The sequence below is a fragment of the Eriocheir sinensis genome, chromosome 39, assembly GCF_024679095.1.
Source record: "Eriocheir sinensis breed Jianghai 21 chromosome 39, ASM2467909v1, whole genome shotgun sequence".
Lineage (NCBI taxonomy): Eukaryota > Metazoa > Arthropoda > Malacostraca > Decapoda > Varunidae > Eriocheir > Eriocheir sinensis.
In genome coordinates this window covers 4939064-4956568 of record NC_066547.1, presented here as the reverse complement: position 1 = coordinate 4956568, position 17505 = coordinate 4939064, and the positions used below count along the sequence as shown (strand labels likewise).

The window sequence follows — 17505 nt, the reverse complement described above, 5'->3', positions numbered from 1 at the left end:
CCATCCTGTTTCTCATCACCTTATACCCTTTCACCATTAATGAGAAATCGGACATCACTGAACACCATGTCTTCTCCTCTTCCTCTTATTGTCTCCATTGCACACTATTTCACATTAAAACACGTCTTCTCCCTAACACAACCCATCCCCTTATCAGTTCCTCAACCCGTCTGTGTCCGCTCCCAGTTCCCCATCCCATCCCCTTCATTTCCCATCACCACCCATCCTTATCGGACCCTCAACCCTTCTGTCCCTCCCCGTTCTCATCACATCACCCCCTTCGCCATCAGTCCCCTAAAAATAAGACATCAGGAAAGGTCATTGTAATCGGAAGAAAAATTAAAATAGGACTCCGGCTTCAGAAAGTTCGGATTCCTTAAATGGTAGCGATGACAATGACGATGATTGACTCGGTAGGGGAAGAAGAATTGGAAGAGTTTAGCCCATCTTTTGTGTGTGTTTTGATTTTTCTTCCTCGCCAACAATCGCCTGCATTGTGATCTGGCGTTTCCTTCTGATGTATACGATGTCAATTTTGTTTCACACTCGCCTTTTACGCTCATGTCTTCATCACTTTTTTTGCTTCTTCCTTTGATTCAACATTTTTTTCAAGTTTCTCATTTGCCTTTCATCGTCGTCACTTGGGGTACGTTTCGAAGTATGTTGAAACTTGTAAAATGAGTGATGTGAGAAGTGCTAGAACATCACTACTGCGTCTTTATATCATCCGAGTACCACGTCACCATTACCACATATAGATTTGCCAAGTATGTACTATAACCAAATCACCACACCTTTATTTTATTGACTATTCCAGTAACGTAACCACATTTTCATTACGATAAAGCAGCGTTCTTGGTATCCATTACATGCAGCATTAAAACAACATCTCTGCTTCTTCATTATTTTTATCAGGTAACACAATAACCTTCCTCTCCCTTTGTTTCATTAATATCCTTACACGTTCGTATTATCAGGTAACCTATGAAATAATACAAAAACATCCATAAACGCCTCTATATAATCGAGTTTTACAATAACATGTTTTTAACCTTGCCCTTTTCGAGTACAACTTTACTGCTAATCGAGTTTTACAATAAACCATTCGCCTTTACTTTAACGAATATTACATTAACATATCCTCTTATAATCCTTACCATTACTAAAACAGAGCCACTTATTGAATGCTGCGATAAACTGCTTCGCCTTCGCTTCCTCATGTATTACACTAACACACCTTCCTGACCTTCCTCACCTTTCCGAGCACCACACGAGCGCCACTTCGCCTCCACGCATGACTTGCATTCCGCTCAAGCTTATAAATCTGCGCCTAATGGGAGTGTCGGGCCGGGCCGTGTACGTGTTGTCCTCCTGAATGTTGACTCGCTGTTGGGGCGACGTTAATGTTTGTTGAAGTTAATTACCTGCTTGGAACTTCATAAATATAGTCTCTGCCGTCCTTATAAATCAATTTTCTTTATTTTTCTGTTACTCTAAACTTTATTGTGTGCAATCATTTGTTGTTGTTTTTTATTTTGTCATGCTTATAAATATTTTGTGCCGATCAGGTTCTTTTTCTTACCTTTTTTTTATGTTATCTATTTTTTTTTATATATATCTGCAAGTCAGTTTGTCTCGGTTACGGTTCCCTTGAGTGTTCTGTCTGTCTTCCTTTAGCTTTTTTATTCATAAGAAAACAATTATTTTATCCTTCATCCTCTTTTTTTTACTCTATTTATATCTATCTGTCTCTTTCGCTCTCTTTTCTTTTCTTTCTGGACCCTTCCTATACCTTCTCCTCCTTCCTTCCTTCCTTCCTTTCTTTTTTTCTTTCTTTACTCCTAGACCCTACTCTCTCTCTCCCTCCCTCACACCCTTCCTCCATCCATCCCTCAACCCTCTCTTCCTCCCTCCCTCCTCCCTCCCTCCCTCACCCCCCATCCCATAAATTATCCTGGGCTTCGTACTTAAACTCGAAAATGTGAATGAGGGATTTTCGTGGGGCGGCGGAGGTGGTTATTTAGCATCACCGGAGGCCCCATTTACAAGTTTTATGTTTTCACCGGTGATTCCTACAAGTAATTCTCTTTCATCGCACTAACAAGGGTTTAGAGTAATTTATGTCGATGCTCCTGGGGCCCCGGGGGGAAGGGGGGGACTGGTGGTAGTGTGAACAGTGGTCTGGGGAAATGGGGAAGGAAAGAGGGGAAGGAGGAGGGATTGAGGGAGTGATGGGGTTTGTGTGTCAGGCGAGGTTGTGTTTGGGAAAGGGGGAGGAGGGGAAAAAAGGGGTATTTGAAGGGGGGAAAAGGAAGGAAGTGGGAACAGAAGTAGGGTATGAGGGAGTGACGGAGTTTTGTGTGTTGGGGGGGTTGTAGTGTGATGGGTAAAGGGAAAGGGGGAAACGAATGGGGGGTTGTATGTGTGTCAGGGGAGGGGAGGGGATAGAAAAAAAGAGGGTAATGGGAGAGATGGGGTATTTGAGCCATAGTATATCGTGATGCGCTGAGTTAAGATAGGGAAGGGAAACGAATGGGGCAGGGTAGGGGAGGAAGGCTGCTGATAGTGGAAGGGAGAGGAAGATAGGGGAAGGGAAGTAAGGGGGAGTGATGGGTCGAGATAGTGGAAAGGGGACGGAAAGGGAGGTATACATAGGAAGAACGTGTGTGTTAAGAGAAAGCTTGTGGTGTGGAAGGTAATGGGAAGGGTTGGGGAGTAAGGGATTTGTAATGGTGGAAGGTGAAGTGATATAGCGGTGTAAGGGGGGGGGGAGGGGGCGATGTAAGGTTTGGGTGGTACAGATGTTGAGTGGAAGATGGGAGAGGAAAGGGGAGGGGAGGAGAAGGAGGGAGCATGTCTTGTAGAGGGGAGGAGAGGTAAAGGGGTGTCGTGATTGGGTGGAAATTTTGATTAGGAATGAGATGGAGGAGGAGGAGGAAGGAGAAGAGGAAGACGAGGAAAGGCGTGTGTGTGTGTGTACGTGTGTGTGAATGTGAGAAGGTAAAGCGTATCGGCGTAACAAGAGGGAGAAGGGAGAGGGGAGGAAAGACACGGTATATGGAGGTAATAGGGGGAGAGTTAGGGAGGTGTCTAGAGTTGGTGAGATGACTGGGGAGCTAAAGAGAGTAAAGGAAGAAAGGGAAACCGGTAAGAAATGAGAGGTGTGAGTTAGGAAAATGGAAAATGGGTGATTTTTACATAATTAAGGATAGAAAGAAATGTAGAAAATAAGAGAGAGATGAGAAGAAGGAGGAGAACGCAAGGAAAGGGAATGAGAAAACGACGAGGAGGAGGAAATAACGAGAATGACGAAGATGATGGTAAAACGAAATGGAAGAAGAGGAGGAGGAGGCAGAGAAGAAGTTGAGGAGTCTGTGGGAGGTAGAAGAAACCGTGGGATAAAAGAGTTGAAGAGTTGATAGGCAGTAGTAATCGTGTCATAAGAGGGGGAAGAGTACAAGTCAGATGAGGAAGGGGAGGAAGGGGAAGACAAGCGACCGGTGATGGGGTATGGGGGTGATGGGGTGATGGGGCGGAGCAATCGTGCCACGGGGATGTAAATAGCGCCGTGTACCTGTCCTCGGGCCCATCGCTACACGCACACCTGAGATTAATACCCACGTGGTCACCGTCTTACACACCCTCACATCCGCCTACACACACATGACATCCACGTACACACAGATCGAGACGCGCATACATAGGCACAAACACACACGCGGGCACACATACACACAGAAAACTTACACATACATACACACACACAGATCACGTGGTTTAGCTCTAATTCATTAACCAAAAAAGTATGTTTGGCTGTATTTATTTGGTGTGTTTGTTGTCTAGTGTCCGTTGATTTATAGGTATTGTTTTTCTCTTTATTACATGGTGTGATTTTACTTTGTTTTAATTATGAGTATGAAATAGATGTGTTTTATTTATGTTTGTATTCTTCTTTTGTTATAATTATTCACTTTGATTTATTTTATTAGTTGTATCTTTTATAATTAAGGGTCTTTTGGGGGACCTTTTTTTTATACCATATTCGTCATTCATCGTAAGTTATCACCGCTGTCACGTCTATGTTACTTTGTATCACCGTTACACTCACAGTAAAAACGCCATTACGTCCAGGTCTACGGTTATTGTTCGCATTATTCAACCCGGGCACAGTACCACCAATACCACCACCACCACCACCGCCATCACCACTAAGCACTTACCACACTCACTGCTCTACCACGTTGTACTACTCAATATATAACACACACACAAAACACACACACACACACACACACACACACACACACACACACACACACACACACACACACACACACACACACACAACTCATCTCCATCATCACCAGAACCACCACGAAAATCTGGCAGACATCCTCCTATTCTCCCCTCTTCTCTCTCTCTCCCTCTGCTTTTTATCCCCCCCTCTCTCTCAGCCTCCTCCCCTCCTTCACCCTCCTCCTCCTCCCCCGCTCAGTCTCTCCCTCCTTCCTCCCGCTCCTCCAAAATTTCAATCTGATAAGTAGCGTTGCGCCTCTCATTGCCTTGAACAGAACAACGACTTCTCTTACCAAGATGAGTTTTGGCTGGAAGAGTGGAGTCGACGAGCTACCTATACCCCCCCTACCCCCACTGAAGCCTCCTCCTCTTCCTCTTCTTCTTCTTCTTGCTTCCCTTTATCCTCCCTTCTCTCGCTCTAGCTCCATCTTTCTCTTCTCCCTTCATCTTTTGCTCCTCCTCCTCTTCCTCCTCCTCCCTTTCATGTGATCTTTCTTTCGCTCCGTCTCTCTGCTTCTCTCTCCGCCTCTCCCGCTCTCCCGTCCTCCTCCTTTTCTTCCTCCGTCATCTTCCTGCTGCCTGCCTCTGTCCTGCCTCCTGCCTCCTCCCTCCCCTCTTCCTCTCCCTCTCCCTCCCCTTCGTTTAGTAAGTCTTTCTACTCCTTTCTCCCCTCACTTTTCATACCATTCTTAGGTCCTGTGTGTGTGTGTGTGTGTGTGTGTGTGTGTGTGTGTGTGTGTGTGTGTGTGCTCTCTCTCTCTCTCTCTCTCTCTCTCTCTCTCTCTCTCTCTCTCTCTCTCTCTCTCTCTCTCTCTCTCTCTCTCTCTCTCTCTCTCTCTCTCTCTCTCTCTCTCTCTCTCTCTCTCTCTCTCTCTCTCTCTCTCTCTCTCTCTCCCTCTCTCTCTCTCTCTCTCTCTCTCTCTCTCTCTCTCTCTCTCTCTCTCTCTCTCTCTCTCTCTCTCTCTCTCTCCTCTCTCCTCTCTCTCTGTCTCTCTCTTTCTTTTCCATTCATCATTTCCCCTTGCTTTAAATTTTATAATGGAAATTAGGCCACTTCACTGAGCGTCTCCCCTCGCCTCCGAATATGGCTCCTCCCTCGCTCTCCCTCACCCCCTTTCTCCTTCCTCCTCCTCCTCCTCTTCTCTCCCCATGACATACACTTCAATGGATATTAACTGATGAGTCTCTAGGATATTTCATTTAAATTTGAAATCTCTGGGGCGCTCCCGAGGCCCGCGCGGTGGCGTAATATTAGATGACTGATGGAGAAGCCTTCAGATTCCTGGCTTTAGATCCACTTCACGAGGTCTTCATTGGCGGCGGGGTACTTAGGCGGCTAGGGTAGGGCGGGCGGGTGAGGGAGTGATAGAGTGACTTGGTGGTTGTGCCCTGACGTTGCTGCTGCTCCTGCTGATGTCTCTTTTGCTTCTGCTGCTGCCTATGGTTTGTGTTGTCTTTATTAGCGACGGGGTACTTAGGTTAGTGGATAGGATGACGAGTTATGACAGAGTGACTTGGTGGTGGTTGTTGCTGCTTCTTCTGATGTTTCTCTAGCTTTGTTGCCTGTGATCTGAGTTGTCTTTATTAGCGACGGGGTACTTAGGTTAGTGGATAGGATGACGAGTTGTGACAGAGTGACTTGGTGGTGGTTGTTGCTGCTTCTTCTGATGTTTCTTTAGCTTTGTTGCCTGTGATTTGAGTTGCATTCATTTGGTTGTTTTTATGGTTGTGTAAGTGTGGGTAAGGGAGCAATAGTGACGACGTAGCTGACAGCGGTGGTTGTATTTACTGCTTCGACCTTTTCTGCTCCTGTTATCTTTGCTGGGAGATGCCTTTAATGGTTGGATAATGTTGTGATTGAATAACGGAGAGCACTATCAGGTTTTTTTTTCTAGGTTTTCCTTTTTATAACGCTTACTATAGTCGGATAAGAGAAAAATCGTTCATTACTTGCTTGTTTCTCTTCATTTGAGCGGCGCTTGTTAAGTGTTCCCGGGTGTGAAGGTTAAGAGATCGAGTTTGTCCGCTTAAAGAAGCCAACACCACCACCTAGCTGTCGATAGTGAGGAATTCGGCACAAAAAAGGAGTCCCGTTCGCTCTATTACCGAGTTCCAAGAAGCGCTGAGAAGAGGCTGCGCAGGACACTGAAGGCATGACACTAGCGGCAGAAGCGGCGAAGGGGACGGCGGCGGTGGCGGTGGTAGCTAAATATTGTGTTCACCTGCCTCACCTTAACTTTGTCTAATTAAACTCTTGATTAGTTACCTGTGCACCGCGTAACCTACCTTGAGCCTGTGTGTTTGTGTGTTAGAGAGAGAGAGAGAGAGAGAGAGAGAGAGAGAGAGAGAGAGAGAGAGAGAGAGAGAGAGAGAGAGAGAGAGAGAGAGAGAGAGAGACTGTTTGTGTGACATTTCTTCGCCATTTTCCTTGATAAAGACGGCACATTTATTTTCCATGTCACCGTTTCTAACATTTTTATCTCCCTCGCCTTGTCCTGCTTTTCCTTTTTCCCTTTTTTCCGCCTCTCTACCTCTTATTTTCTTTCTTTTCATTTTATCTCCGAGTCAACGTGTCCCTCTCCTCCCTCTCCTCCTCCTCCTCCTCCTCCTCCTCCCCGGCACATTATTCCTCTGGACCGTCCGTGGCTCTCATAATGTCGCACTCAGACGTAAAGTATTCGTGAAAATCGGAAATAAATATGGCGAATTTGTTTAGAATACACAATGTGACTTTCCAGCGCGTGTTCTTCGATATGTTGGCGCCGATTAATCCCTTGGGCGTGGGCGAGGTGACGGAGGAGGAGGAGGAGGAGGAGGCGGAAGAGAAATAGGAAGAGGAGGAGCCGTGCCTGCTTTGCTACCTCTGTTTATCTATGTTTGTTAAGGAATTGTATAAGAAAGGTGATACTATTGTCTTTGGCGAGTAGTGTGTAATAAGTCTCTTGCGTGCTTTGTTTTCTTGTTGTTTTAATGTAAAGTGTTTGTTTTGCATATTTACGGTGATTTTTTTGTGTGTGGTTTGTCCTGTTTTAAAGCCTCGGGTATATGGGTTTTTTTTTTTCTTTTTTTTACTCCTTTTCTTCCCGTCGTGGTATCTCTAATATTTCGACTACACAAAACGCTATTCAATTCATACAAAGACCAGGTTGTGCGCATATTATTTTTGTCCTGTTAAATAGTGCAAAATGTGGAGCTCAAATCCATTCCTTCAGTTTCAAAAGACGGAGAGACTAACCCACTCACATTCATATCTTTCAAATAAAATACGGCTGAATTATGCCAGCAGATGATCATTTCTCATAGGTTTGTCGTGTGCTTTACATAGTTTTATTCATGTGACACAGAAATCAGTGTTCGTAGTTCATTAACCTTTACACAGAATCACAATGAGGCAGGACGTAAATATGACTTTCGTAGACGTATTTGAATATGTGTATGGAATGGAGGGAGATTGTATGTGTGAGTGGTGGTTGAGTGAGAAAAAGAGAGAGAGAGAGAAGAAAGAAGTAAAGTATATCGGGGTTTGTGTGTGTGTGTGTGTGTGTGTGTGTGTGGATGAAGGAGGGGGGTTAAGTATATGTGTGGGAGAGGGAAGAGGTTGTGTTTGTGTGTGTGTGGGTGCGAGAGAGAGAGAGAGAGAGAGAGAGAGAGAGAGAGAGAGAGAGAGAGAAGATAAAGCATACTTAGGTAATAAAATGAATGGACAGGAAAAGGAGAGGCACAGAATAATAGGAGAGGGGGTTTACTGGAAAGGGTCAGAGAGGTGAGGAAGTTTTGGTTGACAAGAATTAAAGGTGATTGAATGACTGGAAAGCTAAGAATGTAAAGGCTGATTTGAGGGTTTTTTTGTGTGTGTTTGTGTGTTTGCGTGTGTCCAGAAGCCGTGGTGTTGACTGTATCTTTATCTGTCTCCCTCAGCTGCTTTCGGTCAAACGTTCCCCTCTTGGTGGGAGACTGTAATGGATAACGAAGAAATGACGTTCATGATCGCCGGTAATGTAGCAGTTACAGTCTTTGTTTCGTTCACCCATAGACTCAGTTTTGGAGGCGGTACACGAGTCGCCTCAACAACATATATATATTTTTTGCAACATCGAAATTTATAGTTCAAAACCTTAGACTTTTTTAGGCTTCATAGATTATAATTATTTCCCCACACATTTTTACCCTTTCTATATATAGTAAAATAAAACCATATCTATATAGCTAAAAGAATGTAAAAAAATATGTAGCGTGGGGAAAATGAGGATGAAAAAGTAATGCGTTTGAATTCTTGCATAATTTTGTATATACATTTTTTTCTTTATTTTTGGCCTTTTATCCGAAATATTATGTATGACCCCTACCTCTATTCCTTATACATGCTGTTCCTTCCGTTCGTGTGTCCGTCTTTCCTCGTCCTTTTTTGTGTATCCGTGATTAGGTCATCGTACGCACCACCACCTTACCTGTCCGTTCTCAACCCGACACATCTGTCTAGCTTCCGCGGGCCCGTCTATGCAAGGACCATGACTGGAAAAAGTAGTCTCACTCTTCCTGGAAAGCTGATGATGATGACGATGATGATGTGTGTGTGTGTGTGTGTGTGTGTGTGTGTGTGTGTGTGTGTGTGTGTGTTGAAAAGGTGCGGGAAATGTGCGATTAGAGGATGAAATAGAGGCACTACATGGGGTGTGAGAGAGGGCCACCCACACCCTGGAGAGAGAGAGAGAGAGAGAGAGAGAGAGAGAGAGAGAGAGAGAGAGAGAGAGAGAGAGAGAGAGAGAGAGAGATCACCGTCACCCACATACTAATTACTACTTATATAGGTAACTCATTAACCTCCAACCGCCCCTGAAATTACTAACGCAGCACCTTCACGTAGAGACACAGGTAAAGGAGAATATTAACCGCACACCTTGGAGCATCATTATCAATCAGCGGAGTTCATACGTCCAGAAGGAGACTCAATATTTTTAGTCGTGAATTTCAAATTGCTATATTATGCAAAATAGAAGTCGTGTTAAATCAAAAGGTGAAATCAAGGACACTTTTAGCTTGACGCGCACGTAACACTTACCTGGATGATAAACACTAAATGGAGGTGTAACTGTCCACCTGCTTGTGCCACCCCTTTTCACGCTGTTGATAATTTTTTGCTAGCATTGAACAAAAGAAAAGCTTAGGAAGGGAGCCTCTTTTTTTTTTTTACAGCAATAGAGGCAGCCCAATGGTAAAAAAAAAAAGAATACAACAAAAAATTTTGCTGGGCGCCGCTTCAGTAAGAGAAAAATAAAGATTGAGAGGCCAGAAGAGACGTCAATTTTGGAAGGAGAGGTGTCTTCATACGGTTTAACAAATAAGATAAAAATAGGATACGCGCAACATTCTGCCACTGTAAAGAAGAAAAAAAAGAAAGAAAAAGATAATGAGATTTGGCAGAAAGAAGTATCAGATTTTTGTCCAGTGGTGTGTCTTGAAGAAAGGAAGAAATAGAGTTAATGAAATACGAGTACGTTGACCCACACAAGTTTGCCTTATAAAGAGTATGCAGTCGTTACCTCACATCTTAATCGATGCATACGTTTACTTACATCATCCCGTCTTAATGATAAATATCTTTGCCTAGTTTTTTTTTTTTTTTTATTTATTTATTTATTTGTCTATTTATTTATTTTTTGCCTAACAGAGCTATGCATTCGCTCATGTTTTCTAGTCCTAACTGAGGTATACGTGCACTCTCCCATCATTTCGGTCATCCCATCATCACAACAGCGGCAATCCCATGTCATCATCATCATCATCATTGTCACGCCACTTAACTCCTTTGCAAAAATCTACCAAATGTGAAGGGAAAATTGGCGACTTCCACGTTGCAAAACGGGGACACTGGACAAAATAAAAAAGATGAAATGAAGGGACACATTACACAACGATATTCAAACACCAAATGAAAGGTAAACGCTGGGCAGGTAAAAGGTAAAGGCGTCCAGGTGTTTCATAGCTTACAAAATGAAGAGTTGAATGTACAAAAAAGTAAAAAGAAGAAACACATAGATAGATAGATAGATAGATAGATAGATATTTATTGACCACAAATGTACATAAAACCAAAACATCGTACATAAATCGGAAGTTATTTAAGAATGTTGATTTCGTTAATATAACACTTCCAATTTGTATTCCACATTCAGCACTTAAGTAAAATCTTTATATAGTCACTAAAATATACAGATCTCTGGTGTCGTTACTGGCTTAAAAATAGATAAAAAAAATATTAAAACTTTACAAATTTAGATACTTATATGAAACTACTTATATATAACCTTACTTTACTCTTAGGGTATGTAAACTTTGGTGAGGTACAAGGTTTCGGGGGTCCAGGTGCTCCATAAGTATACCTAGCCTTACCTTGAGCCGGCGCGCACCTGATATAACTAGAGTGATAGAGAGATCAGGGCAGCAGCGGCCGTGGTTCCTGTTCCCTTTTGTGCCGTCAGAGGGCTTTGTGAGGCGCCCCTTTTTCCCGCCATTCCTCATCATCCGCGTCACCAGGAGTCATGAGGAGGACGCCCTTTTGATAGCCATAAATTACGTGCCTTTTTTTCTGCCTCATTCTCTCACTCTTTTTCCATATCTCCATCTGTCTCGTTTTTCGCTGCCCCCAAATCGTCCGGAAGAGCTTGGAGTTTGGAGTCGAAAGGTTAATTGTAAGTGTGATTGCGTGTTTGTGTGTGTGTGGGGGGAAGTTAGTTTATTTATTTTTTCTAAGTAGTGTGTTTCCCGTGTGTGTGTTTTTTTGTGTGTATGTGCTTTTGTGTGTATGTGTGTGTGCGTTATGATATTTCCTCTTATTCTGCTCCTCTAACGTGACAAATATACGTTTTTAGTAATGCATTTCAACCTTTTTTATTTATTGGTCGTAATGGGATGGTCAGTCAAGATCACCCAACCTCCGTACAAAAAAAAAAGAATAAATAAATAAGGATGAATGTTTTGTGATGCTTTAAGATTTTGCGCAGAATCTACATTAGCTTTTTTTCCCCTATACAGCTTAATGTGTGCATAATGACAGGAAATGAAGTACACACACACAGACTCACACAAAGGAAAAAAAACTAACAAAGAAACACATAAATATACTCAGTTCGGATAGGTATCAGCGTGTGTGTGTGTGTGTGTGTGTGTGTGTGTGTGTGTGTGTGTGTGTGTTGGGCAGGCACTGTGGGGCCATTTGTCTTGTAAGGAAACAATTAAGGACCGACCCGCTGACCACCAAAAATGATCCATTGATTCCACGTGGCAACATTTCAATATAAAGACGGGCGGGGAAGAAGGGCATAAGAGTATCCTCCCTTTCTCCCTCTCTCTCTCTCTCTCTCCCTCCATCAAAACATAAATAAAAACGTATGATAAACCAACCACGCGGAGAAAGAAAAGAACAGCACCCATTCTCTCTATCTTAAAATCTCTAACCCAGCCTCTGCCCTTACCTCTAAATTCATATTGTTAAAAACACATGTAATTTCACAACAAAAACATGAGGGAGGCAGTTATTCCCTTAACTTGCCATTCACAGTGACCTAAAACTATCAAACATACACTAACTTCAACTCCTATGGCTAAATTTCCTATCAATATCCCTTCAAAACTCAGAGAGAAGAATTACAGTGTAGAGAGGTAGTTCTTCTCCTCTTATCCCTCGCTAACGTGGTGGCTGCGGTTGTGTTGTGAGGGCGAGGCGGGCAAGGGAGGGATACGGCCTTTGCGTCGTGGGGGAAGCTTGGCGGCCGCTCACCACCGCCAGATATTAGATTAGAATACATCGCCGTCCCTATGCATTGGAAGAACCGTAAGTCTGAACGTTGGCGGCCACCCTCGCTTTCCCCCTCCCCCCCTGCGTTGTCTCCCTTCTCCGCCTCCTCCCTACTGTTTCTTCTCCCTCCTCCTCCTCCTCCCTGCTTCTCGCCCTACCTTTCTTCACATTTTCGTTTCTTTCTTCCCTCTTTCTTCTGCTTTGTTTGTTCCTTCTTTCACTCTCTCCTTCTTCTATCCCCTTCCTTATTATTTCCTTCCTCATTTCTTGCATTTTTCCCCTCCCAAATTTTAGTTCTCTCCCCTGTTTTCCTTTATTTTCCTTCTTACTTCCCATCTTGCTATTTTTCCTTCGTCTTTTATTGCCATACTTCCCTTTTCTTTCCACTCCTCTTCCTCTTTCCTTAATCTTGTTCTTCTTCCTTCTGTCTAGCAATCGTTTCTCCATCTCTCTTTCTCCCTCTTCTCCTCCTTCCCTCTTTATTTCCCCTCCATTGGTCTGGTCGTCCCGAAACAGAGGGAATGATAAACAATTGGTTATTTGTGTCTTGTTTTCTGCTGGACACATTTTTCTTCGTTTTGTTGATCTGTTTGTACCATCTCTTTCGGACACCTCTTTGGATTCTTTTTAGGAGCAGCGAGTAGCGGGCTTTTTTTATATTATTGTTTCCTTTTTTTGTGTGCCCTTGAGCTGTCTCCTTTGTTTAGAAAAATAAATCGCTCTGTAAAGGGTGGAAGGATGGATTCGTAAGGATTTCTCATCTCTTGTTATGCCTTTTTTATCGTCTTCATTTTTCGTTCCCTTTTTCAATATTTTCAAGTTTTTTTCCATATTTTCTTAGTCTGTCATGTTCAGTCAAATTTCCATCCTTCTTAACTCCTTCCCCTCCCTCCTCCTCCACCTCCTCCCTTATACACTTCCTTCCTCCCCATCCCCCCCCCCCCTCTTCGCTTCTGCCTCCTCCCTTAATCGCTCTCTTCTTCCCATCCTCGCCACTTTCTCTTTCTCACTTCCCTTCTTCCCTCCCTCGCCCCCTCCCCTTTCTCACCACCCTCCTCCCTCTCCTTCCCCTCCCTCCCTTCTTTTCCCCCTCCCCTTCCTCACCACCCTTCTCCCTCCCTTTCTCCCTCCCTCCTCAGAACACATCACGACCTCAGACGATTGATCACGAGAACGATTAACCGCGGATTACATCGATCGCCTCCGACACATCCTTTGCATTTGTTTCCATAGATAATAGTTTATTTTTTGGGTGGTAGATAACTTCGTGGCTAGTCCAAAGATCAACTAGTGGAGGCCGGGCTTGAATCTTTTGCTGAGTTCATTTTTTTTTTTTTTAATATTGATGTTTTTTTTCTCTTAGTTTGGTTAGATGTTATTTTTTCTTTGATTGCAATTGTTAGTAGGATTTTTTTGCGTGTGTTACTATATTGATAAGGCGATTCTTCCTTGTTTTCTATTTCTGCTTCCCCCATTTTTTTTTTATTTGTATAGTAATTAAGATTTATTTTGCGTTATTTTATTAGTAAGTCGATTCTTCTTAGCTTTCTGTGCGTTCAGTAGTTTTTTTCTTGACTTACGTTGTTGAATATGTGTAAAAATGACGTCATACCGATATACATGGTGATATATTTACTATTATTACCGTCAAAATAGTGTTAGAGGGAGGACGTAACCAGGGAATGAGACAACCTCCCTTCCACCCAGCTTCCCTCATTCCTCCCTTATTGTATCAGTTTCCTCCCTTTCCTGCCGTGCCTCCCTTCACTTCCCCGGCTAGGCTCCCTCCGTCCCTCCTCCTCCCATCCTCCGTGCACTCCCTTCTACTTTTCCCTCATTTCCTCCCATTCTGGCCCCGCGTCGCCGTGATGGGAGGAAACAGCTGGTGTCACACGTTTGATCTTTTCCTCGCCCCGCTGCAGATAAACGCTGAGGTTCTTTGCGTGTACACTGCTCTGTTTTACGTGTGTGTGTGTGTGTGTGTGTGTGTGTGTGTGTGTGTGTGTGTAAGGGGCGTTCCATTCCAAGCTTCTTCTCATCCCCCTCAAAAAAAAAAAGTAAAAGTTGGACGTCAGAGCACCGTGCCTTGATTTCTGGTGCTAAAAATCTACTAACGAATGAAAGTAAAGCGAGCATGTGAGCGACGAATCTTGCCCGTAAATGCTTTCAAAAGAGTAACGGAACATTTATGTGACGATTTGTTGCCTGTGACCGATATGTTGCCGCCTTAACGACCTTACGCTTAATTAGACATGAAATTAACGGTGCTTCACAGGTGGGAGCCCTTCACCGGATACTGAGTACGTGTGTGTACTAGTGACATCACAGGTAAATGTAGAGTTTCATAATATTAATCAAAGCCGGTGTTGTCGCTCCTTTGCCTAAGAAAATCCAGGTCCACCCGAAAGCATAATTAGGAATACAATTATCTCTGTTTCTCAGGTAAAAGTTTTGTCAGGTAGTGAGTGAGTTTGTGTCAGCATTTCATCATATCGGTATTAAATAAAAAGTCAATACTACGAGAACTATACTGTATAGCGCTATGGTGGCTGTAGAACACTCTATGTCTCAATAACGCTAAATTAAGCTTACATTTAGTCCCGTTTTAAAGGTGGAGGCTCTTCGCAAGTCACTGAGCACATTAGGCTACGTTCTAGGCGTAGCAATAATAAAAGTGTCTTAATCGGTTAACGCAGTACTTCTTATAAAGCGCCCTCTGCACACCTCAACGCTAATCAGTATTACAATTATCGGTGTTCCATAAGTAGGCGCCTCTCGCCGGGCGTGTCCTCCGCGGGGCTCCTTCAGGTGATGGACGCCGCGCCCCGCCCCGCCGCGCCGCACGTACAGCCCCAGACGAGGAATTTAGCGCCCAGCCTCCCGTAGTGGGAAACAACAACTTGCACGATGATTTATGAATACTAAATTTTCCCCGAGTCACAAAAAAAGCAGTTAAAAGAAAATTTTTCATCCGGGGTGCCATTATTTTAATGCTTAATCCTCCAGCTTACGTTTTGTCCCACCCTCCTCCTCCGCCTTTTCTTCCTCTTCATACGCCTCTTCCTCCTCTCTTTCTGCACCTCTTCCTCCATCTTCTTGCGAGGGTTTGGTCCCCTTTCTTATCCTTTTCTTCACTCACATTGGCCTCAACATTTCATTTCTTCATTTTTTATCGTCCTCTGCTATACCTTCTCTGCTCCTCCTAATTTTCTTTATCCACCTCTTGTTCTTTTTTCTTTCCCTCTTTCCTTCCTTCCTTCCTCTCTTTCTTGCGTCGGGGTGCTGTGATGAATTTATTTGGGGCCGCGACAGGCTGTTCCCTGAAGCTGCTATCCCGCGGCATTATATATATATATATATATATATATATATATATATATATATATATATATATATATATATATATATATATATATATATATATATATATATATATATATATATATATATATATATATATATATATATATATATATATATATATATATATATATATATATATATATATATATATATATATATATATATATTATGTATATGCATATATAATATATGTAAGTTGTCCACCACCAGTATCATCATCATCATCTTCAACACCCCCACCACACCATCGTTTCCTTCACCACTTCCACCACCTCCACCGCCCCCCTCCCGCCAGCAGCAATGAGTCGCCCTGGAATCAATTAAACGCTCTGAGCAGGATCGCCACAAGTACCGCCGAGCGTCCCTTCCGCAGCGCCGCGAAGACAACGGCCACAATAAGACGAGATGACAGATCAAACAGACTTTTGCGGCTCACACACTCGCCGCCTTCCAGGAACCTCCACAATCAACTGTTTTCTGGGAAGAACCTTCAGCGGCGGACACCCAGAAGGAAAAAAAGGGCAGGGTCGCGGGACTCGTACTCAGCGGGGCTAGTGAGGCTACGTCCAGCCACACGCACGACCGATGCGTTGCTTCTCGCCACACCTGACGCGGATCGTGGAGTAATGGATATCACGTGACCCCGAAGCTACCGTTTTCTGCCGTCCTGCCTTGCTTAGCGTTGCTCTGTGGAATGCGGTTGAGTTTAAATTATCACAGGGATGAGTTTCCTTCCATCATGATTTACCGACCTTACTGCTGCTGTGTGTGGTAGCCTTAGGAGAGGTCAGTACTGAGAACACGGTGAGCTGAGCGGCTTTCCTGGGCGGTCCTGCTCCCTGGTCACCTCCTGCACGCCCCTTGGCACGCCCGCTGCCCTGCACAAACACGCCCCGCCGCCCACACCCCAAGGAGGCCCCCGAGGCACCTCCTCCGTCGATTGATTCATCAAGAGCCACGAAAGTCCCGCGGCGAGATCAAAGCGGCCATTATCCGGCAGGACGCGTGACATTGTGGTTGAGGTGGAGCCGCCGTGGAGGAGGCCGACACACCTCCTAACACCTTCATCCACTCCCTGCCCGCGTATATATATCAACCCTTCATAATAGTCTTCATAATCTGACTCTTTAAACACTAGGGTCTCGCTACTAAAGGAATATTTTCAACGATCTTAGGCCGCCCAGTAGTGTTAGGTTCTAAAAATCGTGATCAGTTAGAAAATCTTGTAATTGGGTCACGATCTCACTCCTTTATCGTGTTTTGTGTTTCTCATTTGAACTTAATATTGCTTTTCTTATATTCGGTTTTGTTTATCACACACACACACACACACACACACACACACACACACACACACACACACACACACACACACACACACACACACACACACACACACACACACACACACACACACACACACACACACACACACACACACACACACACACACACACACACACACACACACACACACACACACACACACACACACGGAAAGGGAAAAAAAACTAATACAAACTCAAACCGTGAGACACAAACATCAATATTTTGCGTCGCCGTTGATTCATGAGCCTCGGTCCGTCAGCCTCGTGTGTGTACCCCGTGTGGTGGAGTCTGTGTGTGTGTGTGTGTGTGTGTGTGTGTGTGTGTGTGTGTGTGTGTGTGTTTGATTACTGCAAGTTTCTTCCCTCAGAGCCTATATGTTTCCGTAAGTATTTTCTTTCCCTATATGTAATGCTTTATATATCAACCTTATGTTCATTTCTAACACAAATCTACTCTTCTTTTTACCTGTTTCTTCTTTCTGCTTTACGTGTACTTCTTTCTAGTCTCTTTTACGCACCCTTTTCACCTTTTTTCATACTCATTTTCTTTCCCTTCCTCGTCATCGTTCTCTCCTTCACTCACCGTCTCCATCTCTCCATCCAATCAGTCCTCCTTCTCTTCCTTCCACCCTCCTCCTCCCCTCTCTCCCTCCCTTCCTTCCTCCCCCTCCACGCCACCCACTAATTCACAGAATCCTGACAAGACTCATGAGTTTTTTGCAA

General features: G+C 43.9%; 1 protein-coding gene across 1 annotated transcript in view; it reads left to right on the top strand.

Moving 5' to 3' along the window:
* LOC127008911 (uncharacterized) overlaps positions 1 to 17505 on the top strand; it is a 57553-nt gene that overhangs the window by 24821 nt on the left and 15227 nt on the right. The window contains exon 2 of the mRNA XM_050881390.1: positions 8215 to 8289. Coding sequence (XP_050737347.1) covers positions 8215 to 8289 — 75 coding nt within the window. The remainder of the gene's footprint in view (positions 1 to 8214; positions 8290 to 17505) is intronic.